Source organism: Arthrobotrys flagrans (genome assembly GCF_004000055.1).
Source record: "Arthrobotrys flagrans strain CBS H-5679 chromosome Unknown unitig_0, whole genome shotgun sequence".
Taxonomy (NCBI): domain Eukaryota; kingdom Fungi; phylum Ascomycota; class Orbiliomycetes; order Orbiliales; family Orbiliaceae; genus Arthrobotrys; species Arthrobotrys flagrans.
The window spans coordinates 5287269-5308884 of NW_027137550.1; the positions used below are offsets into that span (position 1 = coordinate 5287269).

Genomic DNA, 21616 nt, shown 5'->3' on the forward strand with positions numbered 1-21616 from the left:
TTCAAGCTAACATTGCAGGGGACAAGATGGTGTTTATATCGGCCCCAGAGGAAACAAAAGTGATTAGTCACCGTCGGGCGGGGTATCGTTGAAGTCTTCCGATATCTTCTCGTAGTGGCAAAATGCACTAGAAGATAAAAGAGGTATGTGTGATGAAGCACAAGACTGATGATGGAGAGGTGGGATGATCTTGGGGTGAAAGTCGCTCCTGTCAACACATTTGGCCTGTTCTGCGCTGGGAAGACGCGCTTTGTTGTTGTTTTGTTTACAAGGCGTTCTAGCTACGCTAGTCTGAAAGAGGATATATAAGCGACTGACAACACATCATGACTAAGTCAACACATTGAATCCATCCGGTTTGATTTCTATAAAACTACCAAATCAGGAAGTAACCCTAAGCCCTAAAACACCCTTTTCTCTCCATAGGAAAATTAGACCGCCAAAGCCAAACATCTCGAAAATACCCCCATCGACAACCTAAGATTCCGACAACACCACCGGCAAACTTCGACGACACGACCCATCCCTCCCCGTCGACATCTCCAATCTACAATCATGGCCACCGAATTAACCGTCCAGTCGGAACGTGCGTTCCAGAAGCAACCACATATCTTCCTCGCCCACAAGGCATCTTCGCAGAAGAAGAAGGCAGCAAAGGGCCGAAGATGGTACAAGAACGTTGGGTTGGGCTTCAAGACCCCAAAGACCGCCATTGGGGGTGCTTATATCGGTACGACTATTATTCCGCGGCATGAACTCCAAGAATTATGAGAATATAAAGAGGAAGAAGAGGATGGGAAAGAAACTATGCGAAATCCGACAAATTGGGACAAGATTATAGCAAAGCGATGGGATATCGAAAAAGTTAGGGAAGAAATAGGCAGGCTGACGGCGTAATTTTTCGACAATCTATAGACAAGAAATGCCCTTTCACCGGTCAGATCTCCATCCGTGGACGTATCCTCTCCGGAACCGTCATCTCCACCAAGATGCACCGATCCCTCGTCATCCGTCGCCCATACCTCCACTTCATCTCCAAGTACAACCGTTACGAGAAGAGGCATCACAACGTACCGGCCCACGTTTCGCCGGCTTTCCGTGTTCAGGATGGCGACTATGTTACCGTTGGACAATGCAGGCCATTGAGCAAGACCGTACGTTTTTATCTTTTCTCAAAATCGCCAACATCAGACTTTCCCTAGCGAAGGCTAGATCGAAATGCGATGGCTAACATATGATATTTTGAAACCATATAGATCCGCTTCAACGTCCTCCGAGTACAGGCCAAGAAGTCCAAGGGCTCCAAGCAATTCTCGAAGTTCTAAATGCTCCCCCAAAAAATCAAAAGCCCAGTCATCCTTTTGCTTTTTTATTATAACTTTCATGGGAATTCTGTTACACTGTTACATTTAATGGCGTCGTCGAGAACCTTTTTCTTCCGCTTTCTTCTTTGTCCTTTTACTCGTAATATATCTACCTCTACCATTTTTTCACGCCGCCGTCACTCAGATTCACAGTCTCTCTCACCCACGCTTTGTGCATACCGCCATCACCGCCACCACTATCGCCACCACCGAACGAACCCACACGTTTTTTTACGCCCTTTGTTATGATACCGGGGTTCCTTCATGTCAGGAAAAAAAGACGAACCATGAATTCACGCTTGGTTTTGCTGAATAACTGCCGGGAGGTTATGGGGTTTTTTTTTTATAGACGACCTCTCGTGTATGTTTCTTAACAGAATTCATATCAGTCAGCAAATATCATCCTCCGTGCTCCCGAAGCTCTTTAGACTATATATCGTAGATCGCATCGATTGAGGGACCGTCCATTGCGGTTAAGGATGTCATGTCATAGATTTATAGAATGTAAACGTAAAAAAACACTGGGAGTAGGGTATCATAACATCAGAAGAAAACAAAAGGCTATAAACCTGGTCTCGTAGGATAAACCTCAAATACCAATTACCGTCATCTCAATACCTAGGCTCGCCAAAACGAACCACAAGAGAGAGAGAAAACAGCACTTGATTAAGCCTCCATCCCATCCCCCCCACCACCCCTCCCACTCTCCTCAACCTCAATCCTAGAAATATCGACCCCCATAACAACCACCAATCCCAAATACCTAGATGTCAAATCAACCTTCCTCCCCACTTCCTCCAAGTTAAACTTTGGAAGACGGTATTCGTGTGTTCTTGCAAGGATTAGATTTGCATCCTAGAAATGCACATTAATATTCTTTCTTTCCGGGAATGTAGAAACGGAAATATAGAGGAGGAGGAGGAGGAGGAGGAGGGATGCCATACACGATCGGTACACTTCAACTCCCCGACAAACATTCGAGTATCATTCGTAGTTACTCGCAGAGTTTTGGTGATGAAGGAGTGGAGGAGGGCGTCGGGGGCTACCGAGGGGTCCATTGCTCTTCTCCTGACTAGTCAGCGGAAAGGGTTGGATGAGAACGGCAGGCGCTAGGGAGGTATTTTCGAGTTTGAATTTGGAAACTTGATCATGAAGGTTTAGTTTTATATCATCAGCTCTTGATATCGGGTGTGGTATTTTTTGGTGGGGCAACACGGTTTTACAGTTTAAGATAAAAAAAGTCGATAATTAGTGACAGTTTGTAGAACCTCGTTATACGTTTTATTGGTCGCAAACTCTGGTTAACAGTTGTCTGGACGTTTGTTTGACACCTTTTTCTTTCTAAAAATTGTATTGAAGAATTGAATAAGCAGAGTATCTCTCACCCACACTTGTGGCCAACCGGCGTCTGGGTACGAGACTACTCTCACTCCAACTAAAGAATAATATACAAAAGAATAGCTCTCTCCTGAATGCTCGATCAAAAGAGTGAATAACCGTTCTCACACTCCCATAATGCAAATAGTAAATATACAAAATGGGTATCGTATCCGATAATAAAAGAATAATCAAAAGATAATGAGGATGAAAAAAGTAAAGAACGCCTATGTAAATGCAACAAAACGAATGCGTTACAAATGCGTACGCCCGTGTAAATGATTAATCTCACCGAAAGCCGTACTAAGGTTCGAGACCACAATGCAATATCGCGATCGAAGCATCACCCATGGTGATACGGGTTAATCCGAATTAGTCCCTGCATCAGAATTATTGTTAAAGAATACCTCTCGTTACAGATACAACCTAGCCCGGAATGTCCCCCGATTCCCTGCCTTCCCCTTCGCAAGGTCCGCCTGTGAGATATTCAGGTCCTGGCGTACACCCTCTTTGCTAGAAGCGATGGCAGCATTAGCCCGCTACATTAAAAGAAACCACGTTAGTAAAAACTTCAACTATCAGATATCTAGAGAAAGGCAGCCGCCTACCTTCATAAAAGTTTCCCCAATCTCCTCCGCCCTTTCAATTTTCAAAACCTTAGGTCCCCGGATCATCGGCGACACCGCAGAACCAGCTTTAACAGGCGAAATGGAAATTTGGTCTGCCTTTCGTTTACTAACATTTGGAGAACTACGTGGCGCTCCTGGATGTTCAAGTTGAGATGAGGGAGTCACCCTCGGGGTGACTTGTACGACTTGATCTGGTTGTGGGTCTCGAAAACGTGGAGTTTGGTGCCGGGGATGAGGTGAGGATTGGGTTTGGAGGACTTGGACTTCGCTTTCCTCCTCTTCCTCCTCTTCTTCTTCTTCGTCGTCATACTCTTCTTCATCATCTTCCGCGTCCTCGCCTTCCTCCTCATCTGCTTCTTCGTCTGCTTCTTCGTCTTCTTCTTCTCCGCCCTCTTCTTCCCCAATCTGTGGCCCCTCCATCACCATCTCATCATCCGAATCCCTAGTTCCCTGTATAGTCGTCGTAGTCGCAGTCGTCATTGTAGACGGCTTTTCATACTTATAAGCAACAAAATCATCCTCAACCGGCGAAGAAGTCCTCATCGGAACCCCCACAGCCCTCTTTACGGGTGGCGTGTATTTCTCAGCCACCGCCCTACGCAAAGGATTCACCGGCGTATTCGCCTTCACAACTGCACTTTTTACTTTTTTCGGAGTCCGTTCATGCTCCGATACCTCCGGGGTCTGCATAGCCGAGGCAGGAGGTGGATTGCCATTCAGAATAGAATCAGCATCAGAGGTTTCAAATGGGTCTATAAGTTGAGAACGCGGGGTTGCTTCCCAGCCTTCGACTGGTACGTCGTCAGAGTCATCTTCCTCCGCGGGTTGGTTTGTGAGTGTGAAGACATGCTGTTCGCTGGGGGCTGGGTTTTCTGATTGGTTGTCTGTTCCTGAGTCGGCCTCTTTCTCCCATTTCTGGCTTGACTGCGTACCCGGCTGGGTTGCTGTTTCGATTGTAGAATTGTAGGGTTCGAAGTCTTCTGGAAATCTACAAGTGCGAGCGCCATTATCCTTTGGCTCGAGATTTGGTATCGCTCGTAGGTGTCTTTGAAGTTCTTTTTTGGGGGGCGGCCAGAGGGCTATAAAAATTGTAACGTAAGATGTCTGTTCGTAAAGAGATGAGTACATAGCTCGGGGAACACTTACCCGTGTGCTTTGACAGTACTTTTGCTTGGTCTTCAGGCACCCTGGTCCTTTCAGGCAAAACCTAGAATAAACTAATTAGACAAATGCAAACGGCTGAGTGTGAGAAACTTGGGTTATTTACTTTATCTTGGTCCTTTTCATTCTGGATAAGCTGAAGCATCTTGTTAAGCCTGGTTAAGAAATCTTCAGGTTGCGGCGGTTCTGCCATTTCAGTGTCCGGTCGACTAGGTCCCTGCGTCTCGGGGTGACTAGTTACAGTGGAGCCAATATCTGCCTTAACGACAGCAGGGGGCTAGGTGGTGACGATTGCAGAGAAGGAGAGTTCTCTGTCTCTATTGATTGCAGTCGCGGCATCTTCTTTCGAGGCTGAGGATGCTGTAGAGCGGGGCTCGGTTGCTCGGGCTCACTGTCGGATGGGACTGGTGGAGGGGCTACCTTTTTCTTCTCAATTGGGGCCGGGGCGCTTCGTCCGGTGTCAGGTGTGGATGGCTTGGGAGCACTCTGGAGTGATGCTTTTCGGGTCAATGCTTCCCCAGTACTCTTTAATGGAAGTTTTAATGCCCGCTTTCTAGGCGATGGCGAGGTTAGAACAATGGGTGATGTAGATGCTAGGGGTGGTGTAGAAATTTGAGGAGAGTGATCGACCACCGGCTCTGGGTGAGGTAGTCTATCATGTGCCTTGTGTTTGGTTGAGGATACATCCTGTGTAGATTTCACACCGAATCGAGCCCTATGCTCTTTCAAGGATGTCGGCATAGAACGCCTGGTGTTTAATCGGCCCATTTTGCTTGGTAACCCATTTGATGGTTCTTGATGTTGCGATCCAGTATGCATAGTAATACCCTCCATTGGTTCCCCAGCAAGAGGAACGGGGGTAGAAGCTCTAGCAACAGGAGTTTCAACATTCCCCTGGCTACGCAAAGATTTTGAACTCGTCTTCTTTGTCAGCTTGGAGTAAGATTTGTCTTCTGGTATCTCTCGATGAGAAGTTGGGGCAACGACAGAACCATGTGAATATGATTGGATTCCTGGAGTTGCAACAGGGCTTCCAGAAGCTTTTCGGGCTGCCTCGATTGCCTCCTGCTTCTTGATTTTGGTCAGAGCTGCTTGTAGTTTTTCACGGCCTGATAGATCTAGTACCCGAGGAGGAGGGATAATAGCGGTGGCTTCCTTGCAGGAGGCCTCCGTCCGAGGTCGTTCTGCAGGTCGTTTCGATTTCTGGATAGATTCCTTCCTCTTCACTTCTGCAGGACGTGAGGAGCGGGCAACCGACGCTTGTGGTTTGACCCGGGTAATCTCAACCTTCGTCAAAATCTTAGTAGCGTAAAAGTCCGAAATATGTCGATAAATGAGCGAGACATCTCCTTCCGTTTCGAAATCACCTTCCCGTGCCCTTGCGTAGAGGGTGCGGATGATTTCACTAAAGTTCTCGCATTCCACCGGATCTAGATCATATCGAAATCTTGCAATCCTTTTTTCTAGATCCATATTATTTCGGGCCTCCTTCCTATGTCTAGCTCCGGAGGGGAGCCGAGCCGGCGGGAATTGGGTGGCAAACTGAGGGGTGCTTGTCATCGCACCTTGAGATTGAAAGTCGGTCCTGGGGCCTTCTTGAGTCGGCGAGTAATTTTGGTTCTGAAGAGGACGATTGGTGCCTGGTATCCGTAGAATAGGAGCCTGTGATTTATCTTTTAACAACGACTGGAGATCCCTATATGCCTGTCGGATCTCATAAAGTCTCCCAATTGGCCCCTCAGCACGGTACATGGACTCAAAGACACTAGTCCGTGCTCTCCTCACAGCTATTTTGATTTTGTCATCGATTTGAAGCCGCTGTAAGAAGGTAGCCTTTATGCTTGGAAGCTTCCAGAATTCGCTAGGGCTGATAGATTGCGAAAACCTGTACCAGGCTATTTCTCCATACCACATTCGAGCGACTTCTTCGATTATCTCGGTACGCCAAAGGTCCAATCCGGGAATCCGTATGGGCAGAACTGGAAACTGGTCCACAATGTCCATAAGCTTCCAGTTGTCTTCTATTGATGGTGGAGGGGTTTCAGGACAGGGAGCTTTTGTTGGGATTAGTTTCGAAATATCGATCTCGAGAAGTAGTCCATCTGCCGGGAGAAAATTATTTTCCCATCGGTATGAACCTATGGAAGCAGCGATAGACGGATATTTCAGAGTCTTTGGGCGTTTTGGTCTCCTTTTGTTACTTCTGGCGAGACTTAATTGATCATTTCTTGTAAGACCTTCTCCCCAACTTTTGGAGCAGGAACCTGGGAAACGAAAGAAGTATCGTCTGATTGAGAAGACCGCACCGGTTTTGACAAGGGGTAAGGATGTAGTCCAGCCATTGCAAAGTTTGAACAAAGCCGGGATTGAAACATGGCCGTCGGTGACAATAGCGTTGAATGGTTGTCCAGGAACGACCTCAGAGGTTGTCTGTTAAAGAGTTTCGTCAGCCAAGTCGACATTCCCCTTGCTTGCTTGCTCAGACAACTGGCTTTTCTCCTACTTGAACAATTTGAACGTAATGTTTCGTTTCTCTGAGTGGAGACCGGATATGCCGAGGGGGTGTCCAATCTATGGGTGCAACGAGAGTATTATCGTAGGGAAGCTTGCAATGCTCGGATTTTGGTATAGATTCTAGTATCGGTTTGGATTTGGGGTCAGCCCTTAATTGGGTCTGGTATTCAGCTTTAGCTGCAGCTTTTAATTTCGAGTATTTTAATATTTCACGGGACCTGTTGGTCTGAGCCGAGTTTCTCTGCTTTCGAAACTGTTGACTAATTTCTTCGAGACGTTGAAGCTCAGCTTCGAGGTCCGGTTCGATCCATTCATGTAGGAGAGTCATCGTGGTAAGGTTGGAAGGATATAGTATTGGGTGGCAATAGGAAGGAGAGTTGAATTCACGATCATGATGATGTTTGAATGGCCATGTGCATCGCCTGGAGTGCCGTTATGCTGTATTGTATCTTGAAGATGGTTGGTCTCTAAACTACAGGGGTGGTTGTGTGGGAAACACGCGACGCGGCAGACCAATTTGATAAATTCGACCGGCCGCTCCCACGCACCGCACTCCCACGGTAACTCCCTGCCCAGTCGGTTGGTCGGTTGTTGCCATTGCGGTGGGGCAACACCGTTCACACCCAATTTATTCTGCTCTATAAGCCGGCCTCAAGTTACATGTATCTGGTATGTACTGCATATGATGGTAGAGAAGTAATGAGGTATTTCTGCATGCTGCCGGCCGCTCGGGGCCGGGCTCAGGTACAGCGCAGCTCTTGCTCGAAAATGCTGCTGCTGGTTGCCAGGCCCCATGTTCATGTTCTGCTTGATCGATGGGATGCCCTTGCCAAGACTTCTGACCGCTGTCGTCAGCCAGCATGAGCTGTTCTTGTTCCAAGGACCCTCGCTCGTTCCCTTCAACCTCTATACTATATACTACACTACTCGGAAAAGTGGCCTATCTACTGTAGGAGAGGAGCACTGTAACTGGTTGTTTCGATATCTCCGACTGGCCTTCTCTATTCTTTATTGTTCTATATCTCTCTATCTCCGACAAATATCAATACGCATGGTTGACCTGCCCTTACATCAGTCGCCACTAGCCAGTCCCACCTCGTCACCGCCATATTGGTACCCTCTCTTCTTTGTGACAGCTTCAACATTCCATGTCTTCAAAACCGAGGAAATTCCGTGAAAACAGTGCGTTAGGTCAGGGTTAGCCAATCTCTCAAACTTCTACCGCACCATCTTTCCATTCCTACCCGTTTCTGTTTCATTCTGTGGGATTTTCTCTTTCGTCCCATCCCGAGTTACGCTAAATCAGTTGGTGGACTGACCTTGTGAAACGGGAACTGCCTGCTTTCCTTTGCCGACCAAGCTTGTAGATCAAGAATATGGACCGTACCGGCCAACGTCGCCCGTCGCTGGATAGTATATCTTCAGTCCTTACCCCTTCTCAGCCGATAGACCCTGCCGTTCTCGATGATATCCATGCCGTCGCTGCGAACTCCCCCACTTTGACCAGCTTTTCCCTAACTCCCTCCCGGAAGAAGATCGCCGTTCCCGAACAGACAGGTCTGAATCGCATATATAGCTTGGTCAAGGGTGTCGTCGGGAGCAGTAAAGATGGTCCGGACTCTCCCTCAAGGAGGCCTAGGTCCGAATATGCCGGCAAGAACGACGATGCAGCCAGTATTCGGTCCGGTTATTCGCACATCGATGCTACCAATGATCTTCCACAGCTGGCATCCCCGACCTTTGCTACGAATGCCTCGAAGCCCGTCGAGCTCAGTCCCATGAGTCCTTTCCAAGAACTTATATCCCCTATAAAAGGTCCGACTCGTAAAACTGCTATGATTGAACGGGCAGCGACAAGAACGCCACAACCTGAAGAGCGGGGTCGTCCAGTTCGGGAGAAATTTTATAACGACCTCAGTCGGGCCAACAGTACTAGATCGTTGACTTCGACGGGACAAAGAACACCGGCATCTGCGAGTTTTCCCCGCACTGGAACACCTTATCAGGCGCAGGCTCCCTTTGAAAATGCAGACCCCCAGGCTGAATTTGGAGACGAGCAGGAGTATGGGTCTTTCGCAACATCCCTAAATGATGGTTCCGCCGTTTTAGTAGATGCGCAAAACCGACAGGGTCATTCTCGAAGAGAAAGCTTAATGAGTGTAGTGTCCGGACAATACGATACACTAGGGAACAAGGGTGTCGATATCGATCTAGATAACGTCGAAGAGCAGAACGATCCGGATGACGACAAGGCTAGTGAAATATCAACAGACGATGATGATGATGTTATTGAAATGGGTGGTTATCTGGGGAAGGTCTCAGGATTGGGGAAAGCGCTCAATGATAAGAATCTAGAGCCAGCAGTACTCAAAGCTGAACCTGTGATGTCAAATACTACAGTCTCCGCAAAGGAGGGACGTAGAACGTCTGCATCTACATCTGCAATACAATCTCCTACCGTCGCAAGCTTCTCCCCAAGCGCCTCACGACATCAATACCGGGCGTCCATGGACAAAACAATGGAACTCCCCACAGAGGATACATTAGACGGAAATGTCATCGCAGAACCTCTTCCTCATCATCCTTCCCTAAAATCACCACTACTCGTCGCGGAAGAGGCCCCACAAGAAGCAACCTACCTTGCCAAAGATACCGATCCACCAATTCCACCAAGTTCCAGCGGTCCCCTTGCCGCGGCTATCTTAGACCCCGACGAGACTGTTGGGATCCGGAAACCAAGATTGAAAACTACTACCCAGCACGGCCTCCTCCAACGGGGGTCGTCTTCGTCATCTGTTGCAACCGGAACAACTACAACTGGTAGGGGAGACCAGGGAACCGTTGAGATGTCCCGAGCCGTCGGAAACGATACCTTCCCAAAAAGTTCACAGGCATCCTCCAAACTCTTCCAGAATGAGGCCAAAGTCGGTGCGACCCTCAGGCAGCTCCGACAAGGCAAAGGTCTATCGAGAGACTTTTGGATGAAAGACGAAAACTGCAAGGAATGCTTTATATGCCAAAGGCCTTTCACTACCTTTAGGCGAAAGCACCATTGCCGTAAGTTAAAAATAGCCCAGCCCTGTGGTTACAAGGCTAATTGACATGTTTTAGGAACTTGTGGGCAAATATTTTGTTCGAAATGCACTACCCTTGTTGATGGTGATAAATTTGGCCATAGTGGCAGTATGAGAGTCTGCATTAATCCATGCCTTCAGATTCTCGAGAACTATCAAGACGACGATAGCTCTGGCACTGAGGCCAACTACTCATTCAAGCCCAGTCGCCGAGTTCCGTCGGGTAATGCCCCAAAGACTCCAAAGGGTGGCCGTCCGAAGTCCGGGGTATTCGATCCACAGACCAACACTCCTAGAAAGAGGCCTAGTAGGATTGGCACCAAGCAAGGAGCTGCCCTGGACTATGAATCTGGAGCACTGACTCCAAGTCGCCCGAGCAGTGCACGATCCATGCGGAGGCCTGTCAGTTCGTACAATCTTTTCCAGCAGGTCCAGGCTCCCGGAACACCCACCAGCCGGAATCAACTCTCAAAGTCGGTGAACAGGTGGTCTATATTTGGCCAAATCCCGAGTCCTGAGTCAAACGCTTCGGAAGATCATCGGGCTCCCTTCCAAGGTCCGTCAAGCGACATACTGAAAAACTCTATTGCTAAAGATAGTATCATTGACCCCGAGCTCGCCCCATACATGAGCGACGAGGATGCTGATGGTGAGGATGAACCGATGGGAATCTTTGCCACTATCGCTCCAAAATTCCAAAGCCCTCAGGAGGATGACATGATGAAACAGATTGCTGCCAATACAAGTGCACTATCGGCCTTACCAACAGACAATAACGGGACCCCTGGAGAAATCAAGACTATCAGACCTCCAACCCGTCATAAGAAAACAGTTTCGATATCCGCCATTCTACCACCTTCTAGCTCTCGAGGACACGGTATACCCACCCCATTGCAAGCTCAGTTTCAAGGACACCGAAGGCGCAAGTCCGGGTATAGCATGGGCCCGCAGACTCCAGTAGTTTCGCAAAACTATCTCGCACTTCTTCAAAAATCGAGCCACAAGTCTCTCCTTACCCCCGGGAGCAGGAATTCTTTTGGGGCTCTTCTAGGCAATACCCCAGTCGACTATGGGTTCGTTAAGCAATTGAAGCCAAAGGCCGAACTGAATCCACCTTCCATTCAGCATGTTAAACGGCTTCTCCATCAGATGCTCGCAGCCGCAAAGATTGACAACGTTAAGGCTTGGGAAAACGCGTTGTTGCCCGCCATTTTTAAATGCACGGATGAGGTTAAATCGGATGTCCGAAATGGAGAATCTATCGACTTGAGGCATTTCTGCAAGATCAAGAGGATTCCGGGTGGGGAACCGAGCGATACTCACTATGTGAGCGGCGTCGTTTTCGCCAAGAACCTTGCCCTCAAATCGATGCGAAGGTCCATTTCACACCCGAGGATTGTGGTTGTTGCATTCCCTGTTGAGTACCATAGGCACCAGGCTCACTTTATGAGTCTCGAGCCCGTGATCGCTCAGGAAAAGGATTACTTGAGAGCAATGGTTAACAGAATGCTTTCTTTGAAACCAAGCATTGTCCTTGTGGAGAGAGATGTTAGTGGATTGGCTCTTGAATATCTTCGAGAACAAAATGTTGCTGTTGCCATGCGAGTTAAACCAACCGTTATTGAGGCTGTCGCTCGGTGCGCACAAGCGGATATTATCATGTCGGCAGAGGAAACAACATTTAGATCTCACCGCGTCGGGAAGTGCCTGTCGTTTGACGTCAAGACCTATGCGCACAAGGATATCGCAACAGCTACCAATCGAAGAACTTACATGTATTTCTCCGGGTGCAGGGCAGATCTTGGGTGTACTATTGTCCTCAGAGGTGCGAATGCATCGACTCTAGCAAAGATCAAGAGGATCACGGAGTTCATGGTTTATGCCGTTTACAATATGAAGTTGGAGACGACTTTGTTGGAGGAAGAAGGGGCTATCATTCCGGATTCTGTTGTTGAAGGGTCTTTGGAACGAAGTGGAACTTTGAAGCCGGATAGGTCGGCTGAAAGCTTGAGGTCAAACGCAGATACGGCGGCCTGTGCTGATGCCGTAGTCGAGGCAAAGGCCAACGGCAACGTAGTTACCCATCAACTCTCAGAAGAACCTGCCGCTATAGTTGACGAAAAGGTTAGCTTGAAGGAAAGCGAAGAATCGAAACCAGAGGAACCTCAAACGAATGACAATCCGGTCGAAAATGAAAAGTCGAAGGCAATGTCACAATCCGGTACCTTGATTCCGGAGTCTACAGAGGACTACCCGGAGGATCTCCCGGCTCCAAACTACTACAGCGAGTACGTCAAAGAACACGAGAACAAAATTCTTTCTGTTTCGCCATTTGTTAAATTCGCGCAACCTCATCTTCTGATGAGAGCTCGTGACTTCGAGCGACGTCTAGAGTTCCTCAAACGACAAATCAAGCAACTTACCGGACCTGAACTGAACGCAGATGGAAACGACGAGAAGAACGACGAACCATTCGAACTAATCACCCCAGAGATGTTACACGGACAAGTTTCTGGCAAGAGCCGCAAGATGAACGAATTGGTCCGCGCCGTCCACGAAGCCGAATACGACAAAGTCCTGTTTATCTATGAAACTCAAAAGAAGCAATGGGAAAACTATCTTGCGCAGAACGAGGATTTGTTTGATCCGCTTGAGAATCAGCGTATCGTCATGCTGTACAGTATGATAAGCACGGTCACTTCAATCCCCTGTCGTGGACCTGAGAATATTTTATTCGAGTACTATAATGATCAGGACGACGAAGATGAATATACTCGAGACAGGGACTATTTCCGGGAAGCGGACTGCACGCTTGGGCAATACGTTCACGACTTAATCCACACGAGAGAGTACCTTTGTGATACAGGTTGCGGCAAGCCCATGATGGAACATCATCGGTCGTATGTGCACGGGGAAGCCAGAATCAGCGTTCAAGTCGAGGCATATCCAACGCCAATTAAAGTGGACAATCCCGAGGATATTCTAATTTGGAGTATTTGCAAGATCTGTATAGATAAGACACCGACAACTCCCGTTCGAATGAGTGATTCAACATGGCGTTACTCCCTTGGCAAGTTTTTCGAGACTACCTTCTGGAGTGTCGGGCTGAAAACGCAAAAGGATGGATGTATCCACGATCTTCATCGCGACCATATCCGTTACTTTGGAATGAAGGACCATGCGGTCAAGATTGACTGGGCTCCTATCGCTTTGATGGAAGTCACTGTCCCCCGACCGAAAGTTACCTGGAAGCCAGAACTAGACCTGAAGATGAAAAATGAGATTTACCTCAACATGAACAGCAAGATCAACAAGTACTGGGACTCTGTCACCCAACGACTGAATAGCATCAACATAGAAGCTGTTGCTGCCGAGAACCTTGAGGCATGCAAAGCCGAGATTGAAGAGCTCCTAATTAAGGCAGAGGCCGAACGAAACTGGCTAGTTGCGAAGCTTCAAGAAAAATACACAGATTCACGATATTACGAAGTCATCCCACTCAACCGAGCAATGCGAGCGCTCCAGGAGCGAGTCTCGGATTGGGATAACGTATTCTCAGACTTCTACGAGAAATTCTTCCCTTCCGAGAAAGATATCGCGAGAATGGCTACTGCCCAGCTTAGGAAATTGTTCTTGGATAGGAGTTCGACTCCTAGTGCTGTGCATACTGATACCGAATCTACGAATACTGCGGACAAAGAGTCTATACAGTCCGTTATTATGGATGACGGGCCTGGGAGTTCGCCTACGAGTGTTCGAAGACCGTCGCAGATAAGTCCGGAGGTTACGCAGGAGGTTTTAACATCCGTGGTTGAGGATAATACGAAGGGACCGTCGGAATCTTTGGTAGATTCTAGGCAGAATAGTGTTTCGGAGCATGGTGGGAATCAAGCGGATTCTACGGAACTCAAGACTGAAAGCGAAGCAGAGAGACCAGCGGAGTCGACACGAGATAATTCTAGTTTGCATGGGACATCGCCAGAACTACCTTCTAGCCCGGAGATGACGAGGGCGAATTCACTGTCTGCTAGCGTACAGACTATCCCGTCTATTACTGATGAATCATCGCATCCTGTTAGCCCTGCTAATAGTAGCCCTCTACTTGAACGCTCGATGTCCAAGTCTGTCGAGAATACGGAATCGCCAGCTACATCGTCAATGGCAGGATCACTTGAGACTAGTCAAAAGTTAGAAGAGTCTAAGGAGAATGTGGAAGACAAGGACACGAAACAAGAGAAAAGCCACAGCGACGACCACTCAGCCAGCGATCATACTCCGACACCCGCTTCTGCTATACCAGTACCAGCCAAACCTTTGCACCAAAGACGAAAAGGGCCAAACCCCCTCCCACCCCCTGGCCGTCAAACCACAATGTATGGGTCCGGAAGAACAGGTACCAGCGGATCTTCAATCTCAACAGCCTCGACCACCCGAGCGCTTGGGCTTACACAATCTATGCGCCCAACCGACCTTCTTAGAAAGAAGAGCGAAAAGACCGGCAAAAAGTTACAAAAGCCACCTCCCGAACCAAAACCTGACCGCCAAAAACCCGAGAAAATCAAGATATCTGACCGTATGAGGCATGTTACGACGACTCTCGCTGGTAAAAGTCATACGAAACCACACACACAAATGCCAATTCCTCGTTCTCACCCCGGAGCAGCTTTCGGCTCTGGACCTAGAGTTTCTAACCTTGCTAAGAGGTTCGAGGAGTTGAGTAGGGAGTTCCAACGTGAGAGAGAAAATAATGAGAGGAGGACTTTGGCGAATCGTCGATCAAGGGCTTTCCCTGTGGTTCCGATGAAACCGAAGGTGGAGGTTTTTAAGAATATCGAACAAGCCGCTCAGGAGGTTTCGGATGATGAGATTGAGGATGCACCTGTTCCTGAACCGCAGAGGCTACCTGTTCCTGAAGCAAACAAATTTGCTGAATCTATGGGTTCAACCGAGCATACAATCCCCAGCCCAGGGATCCAAGCCAAACAAGAAGAAGAGAAGAATGCAGAAGACACCAAAGAGGAACGGCCCGAGGAAAAGACATCTGAGGAAACTCCTGGCGAACCATCTGGAGAACCTCGACCAAAGGCCGCAGAGCACGAGGTTGAGGCGAGTGATACGGAGATGTCACTGGTTAGTGATAGTGAATCCTCCAAGATATTAACTGCCGCCGCCGAAGAAGTTCTCAAAGTCCCCGAGGTATCCGATGAGATTAAGGCGGAAGTTGAGGCCGGCCTGCAGCGAAGTGAGAGATCTTCGTTGATGAGGCTGTTGACCAACTTTTGGTCCGAACGCTCTTCCAGTGGATGGAGTGCCTTGGATTACCCGCTCATGCCGTCCGATCATGTCTTCAGCGACTCTGATGTTATCGTCCGTGAAGACGAGCCCAGTTCTTTGATTGCGTTTACGTTGGGTATGCCTAGTTATAATTCAATGTTAGCGCAGTTGAGGGCGGATGCTATGAATAGTCTTGAAAGCTCTGTTGGGACTATTATTCACGAGGGAACGACACATCACCACCATGAACATCCAAGCGAGCTTGATCATGCGGTCCAAAGGTCTTTACTCCGAGAAACAGGAACCCATCTACGATACCATTTCCCCATAGGCAACGCGAGGATGTACTGTAAAGTCTTCTTCGCCGAGCAATTCGATGCACTTCGCCGGAACTGCGGCGTTGCCGATCGATTTATTGAATCATTATCGAGGTGTATCAAGTGGGATTCAAAGGGTGGTAAAACAAAGTCAGTCTTCCTGAAAACTCTGGATGATCGTATTATTCTCAAGCAATTATCACCTATTGAGACGGCGGCGTTCCTAAAGTTTGCGCCGTCGTACTTTCATATTATGTCTGAGGCGTTGTTTCACGAACTTCCAACGGCTATAGCGAAGATGTTGGGGTTCTTTACGATCTATATTAAGAATCCGAATACGGGGACGGAGTTTAGATGGGATTTGTTGGTGATGGAGAATTTGTTTTATGATAGGAAGATGTCGAGGGTAAGTTTGAAAATCCTTTTTCTCTTATTGATATGAGGGTGGATAGCGAATATTTACTAATTCCATGTGCGAAAAACAGACATTTGACCTCAAGGGATCCATGAGGAACCGATACGTCCAGGAAACAGGCGAGCAGAACGAAGTACTCCTTGACGAAAACATGGTTGATTACGTCTGGAAGAACCCACTTTTCGTCCGAGAGCACTCGAAGAAATTATTACGTGCCAGTTTGTGGAATGATACGCTATTCTTGGAACGCAATCAGGTTATGGATTACTCATTGATGGTGGGGATCGATCACCAGCGAAAGGAACTTGTGATCGGGCTTATTGGTACGTTTTTCAGCCCTTTTCTTCTTTTCTCGTCCGAAAGGATTCCTCTTTTAGCGATCTTTGGAGCAGGGCTAATTTTTTATGTCCGAAATAGATTGTGTCAGAACATACACGTTCGACAAGAAAATTGAGAATTATATCAAGTCGACGGGTATCGCTGGTGGAAGGAATAAGCCAACTATTACAAGTCCTAAGGAATATAAGCGAAGATTTAGAGAGGCGATGGAGCGGTATGTACTAGAGGCGCCGAAGTACGTATATCCCTATATTCGCATTTACCGCCTTTTTTTTGAGGCAGTGCAATTGTTATAATGTACCGGCGTTTGTTGACTAACTTTGCATCGTTTTTATAGCTGTTGGAGACAGCCGAGAGTTACTTGGTTGAATCCTGTCGGTATCCCGTTTGCTGCGAAAAAACAGCTTGAGGAGGCGCAGAAGAGGGAACAGGAGATGACTGCTGGGGCGGCTTAGATGTTGTGTGGTTGTGGGTATTTCGTATATTTGGGGTTTTGCTACGTGATCGCATACGCGATATCCGACGGGTATTCGGTGGTGTGGGACATATCTTGCTTGCATTTCGTATATTGAAGGAGATGAAAGGGCTTGTGATACTACGAAAATTTCTCCGTTTGTTTTTATCTCTGTTTTCGGTTTCGATATCGTAGGGGATAGAGGAGCCCGATCATGAGCGGTTGCACAGACTTACCTATGAGGAAAGAGATTCTTGTCCCCCTTTACATAACACTACATGTTACACTTCCCATGTTTTTTGTTCTTGATGAAGCGTTTTGAGCGTGGAGTTCTTTTTTTCTCCGGGGGACGGCGCAAGAAAGATGTGGGTATTTGGGCGTGTTTGGCTACGGACTTAAGACTGGCTGAAATATTATCGAATGCAATGAGGACTGTAGAAACAATCAACCTTACGACGCTTTGGTCTCGTAAACTAGACTCTCACTCCGACAGCGCTTTAAAATTTAGAATATTCACTTCAGATGTCTTAATATTTTAACACGAATATTCGTCTGTACTGAATCGGTACTGAAGTTATGAGCATCTCCAAATGTTAAATAGGTCCGTGCTTTCCACACCTGTCTTGGCGGGTGAAATTCACCCTTACTAGCGAATACCAAGCTTTTTTTTGTGTCGATCAGGAGTGGAGCCCGCATTAACAGGGGTTGAACAAGACCTCGCAGAAAGGATGAAAGGGAGGTTGTACATATCTTCGTTATTATTTTCGGAAATATTAAAGGGATGAAAGCAAGTATAAGTACTATAACAAAGAAGAAGGAAAATGAAAAGAGACCCATATATTACTCCCAAACGACAAAGGTAACGCCTTTTCATACAACCCATGTTTGTTTCAACTAGTTAAAAAGGTTCGAAGAAACAAGATTACGAGAATAATAGTGCAAATGTTGAATTCCCCCAAGAAGTCGATAATACTCCATTCTTAAAACCCAGAGAAAGAAAAAACAGGAAAAACAGGAGTGGTCATTAGAATTAATTAATCGTTCAGAGAAACTCTACCTTTTTTCACATCTATTGCAAAAGTGGGATATTTTTATTATGGGAAATGTAACCAGTCAGCTGAATATCCCGCGTCCAGATATGGTGCGCGGCATTTATCCATCAATGTACATCTTATCGAATCGATCAATTTGTTCCAGTTTGAGTTGCGGTTACCGACGAATCTGATGTAAGTGATTGGTTATCAGCTTATGGACTTCCCCATATCTACCAAAAATTTGGAATTTGTATACTCACGCATCACATTCAACCGCCATCCAAAGTTGCATTATGTGCATAATCATCGCATCGGTTCGGTTTACTGACAGTCGCAGGTTTTGGAATGGACTACCGTCGAAACGTGGGATGTTGGAGTATGACCTTTAGAAACGAAAAGATTATGATTAGTTCGGTTTTGGGATTTGTCCAGCTAACCATTGCAGGAATGACTACGTAGACCCCTCATCCATTCGTGATTCCGCATTCACCTCACGGGAAAGTGACACACATGTACGCACACAGCCTCGCTGTCCCCGCGAATAGAATGTAACCCATTAAAAAAACAAACACTGCAAACGGGGCTGAAGAAAATTGACTTACCAATACCAGTTCGGGTTTGAATATGCGGTACCAACTGGATTTATTCCTGTTGTTTTCTTGATTTCTTCAATTGCACCTGGATCTTCGGTTGTGACGAATGCACGCTTTCGGTAGGTTATTGGGTTTCGGAGAATGAAACGCTCTGCGGTGACGATGTAATCGCGGGTGCTGATTAGACGACCTTCGATTGCTTTATCGCCATGGCGGATGTGCATTGAAAGAGTGGATGGCGGGAGAGGGAATGGGACGGTGTGAAGTTTTGCCTGGAGTGTATGTTGCATTAGTGGATGCCCCGTAAAAAAAAGTATTCTAGCCTCATGAAATTTCATAAGGGCCTTACCTTTCCATCTTTATCTCTCACATTTGTATCTACAGCCGTATGAAGAGTCTTATTCATCCTCATCTCCACCATTCGAGCTAGGGTCTGAGGATTCGGGCGGAAAACATAGGCATACATCTGAGCGTGCCACCAGTACCTCAAAAACGCACCACTAAGTGCCAATCCAGTCTCCTTCATATACATTGTCAAAGCTACAGCGGGTAACGGTGGAACAAACTTATTGCCCCCAGGAACCGTATTAGGTGGTATCTCCCTCACGGAGTTTTCCGGGGTAGCGTACGCAGCACAAGAAGTAATATCTTCAAGAACGCATTCTAGTGATGCATTTCGACCTCGATATTCACCGCAGTCGTTACTCATTAGATGGCCCCCGGGTGGGTTTTTAGGATCAAGGACTAAGATACGTCCGACTGAGATTGCGAGTTCGAGTTCTCGGAATATGACGCGGACTGCGGCGCCCAGACCGTACCAGGGGGTTTTTTCTTCGAGGATGTAGAATGTTTTGCCTTCGCAGCTTGCGGGGTGTTGGTGGTCGTAGACGTATTTTTGGGCCCATTTTGTTCTTTTTGTTTCCCCGGGTTTTTGAGATTAGATTTTGAAATTTGGGTATGCAAAGAGGAAGATTAATGAGGACTTACAAAGGTGCCAATCCATCGTCATCTAAACTTTCAATATGATCCTGCCAACCTCCTTCACGATTGATTCCGTAAAAAGTATTGATCTTGCTCAGTTGCTTTTGGGAAAGCTGGGCTTGAGAAGCGAGAGATGGTAATAACTCCCGTTGCTCTGCCGTTAAGATTTGCAATAAATTTCTTTCATTCGGCGCCGGGAGAGGTTGAAACCATGTTCTGGGGTTTTTGTAACCCATGGGGAAGTCGGCTTCAATCTGTTCGACATCGAGATTTTTGGGATCAATTGTTGGAGCGGACGGCTTATTAGTCTTTGAAGCTGCTGCGGGCTTCTTCGACTTGACGTTCGTTGGTTTTGGTTTTGTACTTGTTGGAAGAGAGGTACTCGAACTAGTCGTCGACGTATCAAGGCTTTCGATATGTTTGGATCGTGAGGTTGTTGATGTAGTGCCTATGGCTTCGAAGTTATATAAAAAGAAACATATCGACATGAAGAAGATAGCCCCGAAGGCTACCTTCAAGGGCGACTGTTTTGCCATTATTTTTACTATAGGGGTGCTTGAAAAGCGAGTATGTACAGTGGATCCAGAACCAGCTGAACTTTTTTTTAAAAAAAGGTCGACAAGTCGAACTCTTATAATAAACAGGAAATATTCTTCAGCCTACCTTTGGGGGTATGCAGGCCCCTTCGTTTCGAAACGGCTGAACCGTTCCAAGAAACAGTGACGTGACACAACTATTATTGAGGCCATACTATACTGTTTATGCCTTTGCGCATGCAAACTTTCTCTGTGGAAAAAAAACGAACTATTATTACAGTATAATTAATAAAATAAAATACAAGCTAACCCAAAGTTCCCGGATCACGGTGGGGGGGGGGCCACGCTTTGGGCAAGATAGGATGAGGGAACGGGCAAACATTTAAGTAATAGATAAGGTTTTAAAATATATATTGACGATGATGAAATGACACCCTTCCGATTGTGAGTTGACTACAGCGACGCTTGGTGGTTTAGTATGTATGGAGCATGGCCATGGCTCAAAACGTTAAAATTATATAAGCCCAAAATTGATTCGGGTGACACAACTGCCAATCAGAGTTCTGTGTTGCCGAGTCTTGGTCTAAGATAATGTAACCTCAACTTTCTTGGCACCCCATTTCGAAATGATGCCCATCCCGCCTGCATGCAGAAATCCTTTTTTTTGAAGTCTGTTGGTTCTGAACTGTTTACGATATTTTCTTGTCCATAAAATCTCCTAGATGGATCCGTTAGGATGAGGATAGGATCTGAATCAGGGCATGTTTTTGATTCCTAACGTCTCGACGTTGCCTTTCGAATCGGTTGAAAATTTTTGATATTTCCGCTAGATCGAAGGTCTTGGTCTCGAGGATCTCCCGAACTCAAGGTTAATTAATTTGGATCATACTAGCTAACGTCGATCGAGTCCCACAATTGAAAGCTTACCATTGCTTGTATGTACTAGCTCTCTAGACAAGCGACGTTGGTGTAAAAGTTAAGCTCCGCCTTCTCCGTCTTCTATCAGTCTGATATAAGATAAAAGCCTCGACCATGGCCAATACAATAACCTACCTTAACAGTTGAACCTATATATGCAATTATTGGCTCTATTCTCGCACATAGTAAACCGCGCCCAGAATCCTTTTCCTAATTCGTTAATTACCTCAGCAAAACGGGAGCACTATTACTGGTTCTTTACCCCGATGCTTGCGAACGCCACCTCTAATTTACCTGAACTAAAACTTCACGGATATCGGATGTATGATTAATTAATGTTTTTACATAACTTTTACGCAAGTTAGGCCCGAATATCGATACTCGATCTCCCAGATCCAGGTATGAAAAAAGAGCGCTCGGTATCCATATATCCAATTTTCGGGGCTTGGTGAGCTACGGTTTAACCGGGGTAGTTCGATAAATTTATAAAAGACTTGCGAAGAACAGGACTGATTTCTGCATTCCGATCCTACGGGGCATTTTTCGGTGACAGTGTGGCCAAACTTGGCTTTTGTGAATGTATGTACATATGTGGGGATATGGAGATGTTTACATGTACCCCGTACGCCATGCATC

General features: G+C 46.8%; 5 protein-coding genes across 5 annotated transcripts; 2 read left to right on the top strand and 3 right to left on the bottom strand.

Annotated features, from left to right (window-relative positions):
* Window positions 1–555: 555 nt before the first annotated feature.
* On the top strand, window positions 556–1325 carry DFL_004573 (40S ribosomal protein uS17; the record flags this gene model as incomplete). The annotated part of the gene is made up of 3 exons (XM_067633689.1): window positions 556–730; window positions 916–1154; window positions 1257–1325. The coding sequence occupies 3 exons, from the start codon at window positions 556–558 to the stop codon at window positions 1323–1325; spliced, it is 483 nt and encodes a 160-aa protein (XP_067491833.1).
* A 705-nt stretch (window positions 1326–2030) lies between these two features.
* Window positions 2031–2422, bottom strand: DFL_004574 (uncharacterized protein; the record flags this gene model as incomplete). The annotated part of the gene is made up of 2 exons (XM_067633690.1): window positions 2031–2219; window positions 2309–2422. The coding sequence occupies 2 exons, from the start codon at window positions 2420–2422 to the stop codon at window positions 2031–2033; spliced, it is 303 nt and encodes a 100-aa protein (XP_067491834.1).
* Window positions 2423–3154: 732 nt separating this feature from the next.
* On the bottom strand, window positions 3155–7373 carry DFL_004575 (uncharacterized protein; the record flags this gene model as incomplete). The annotated part of the gene is made up of 6 exons (XM_067633691.1): window positions 3155–3280; window positions 3350–4449; window positions 4517–4577; window positions 4638–4808; window positions 4952–6961; window positions 7035–7373. The coding sequence occupies 6 exons, from the start codon at window positions 7371–7373 to the stop codon at window positions 3155–3157; spliced, it is 3807 nt and encodes a 1268-aa protein (XP_067491835.1).
* Window positions 7374–8421: 1048 nt separating this feature from the next.
* On the top strand, window positions 8422–16919 carry DFL_004576 (uncharacterized protein; the record flags this gene model as incomplete). Its single annotated transcript, XM_067633692.1, has 5 exons — window positions 8422–10102; window positions 10157–16116; window positions 16196–16448; window positions 16543–16678; window positions 16802–16919. The coding sequence occupies 5 exons, from the start codon at window positions 8422–8424 to the stop codon at window positions 16917–16919; spliced, it is 8148 nt and encodes a 2715-aa protein (XP_067491836.1).
* A 1093-nt stretch (window positions 16920–18012) lies between these two features.
* Window positions 18013–20062, bottom strand: DFL_004577 (uncharacterized protein; the record flags this gene model as incomplete). The annotated part of the gene is made up of 5 exons (XM_067633693.1): window positions 18013–18139; window positions 18213–18335; window positions 18555–18817; window positions 18895–19456; window positions 19533–20062. 5 exons carry the CDS (start codon window positions 20060–20062, stop codon window positions 18013–18015), a joined length of 1605 nt encoding a protein of 534 aa, XP_067491837.1.
* Between the last annotated feature and the right edge of the window lie 1554 nt (window positions 20063–21616).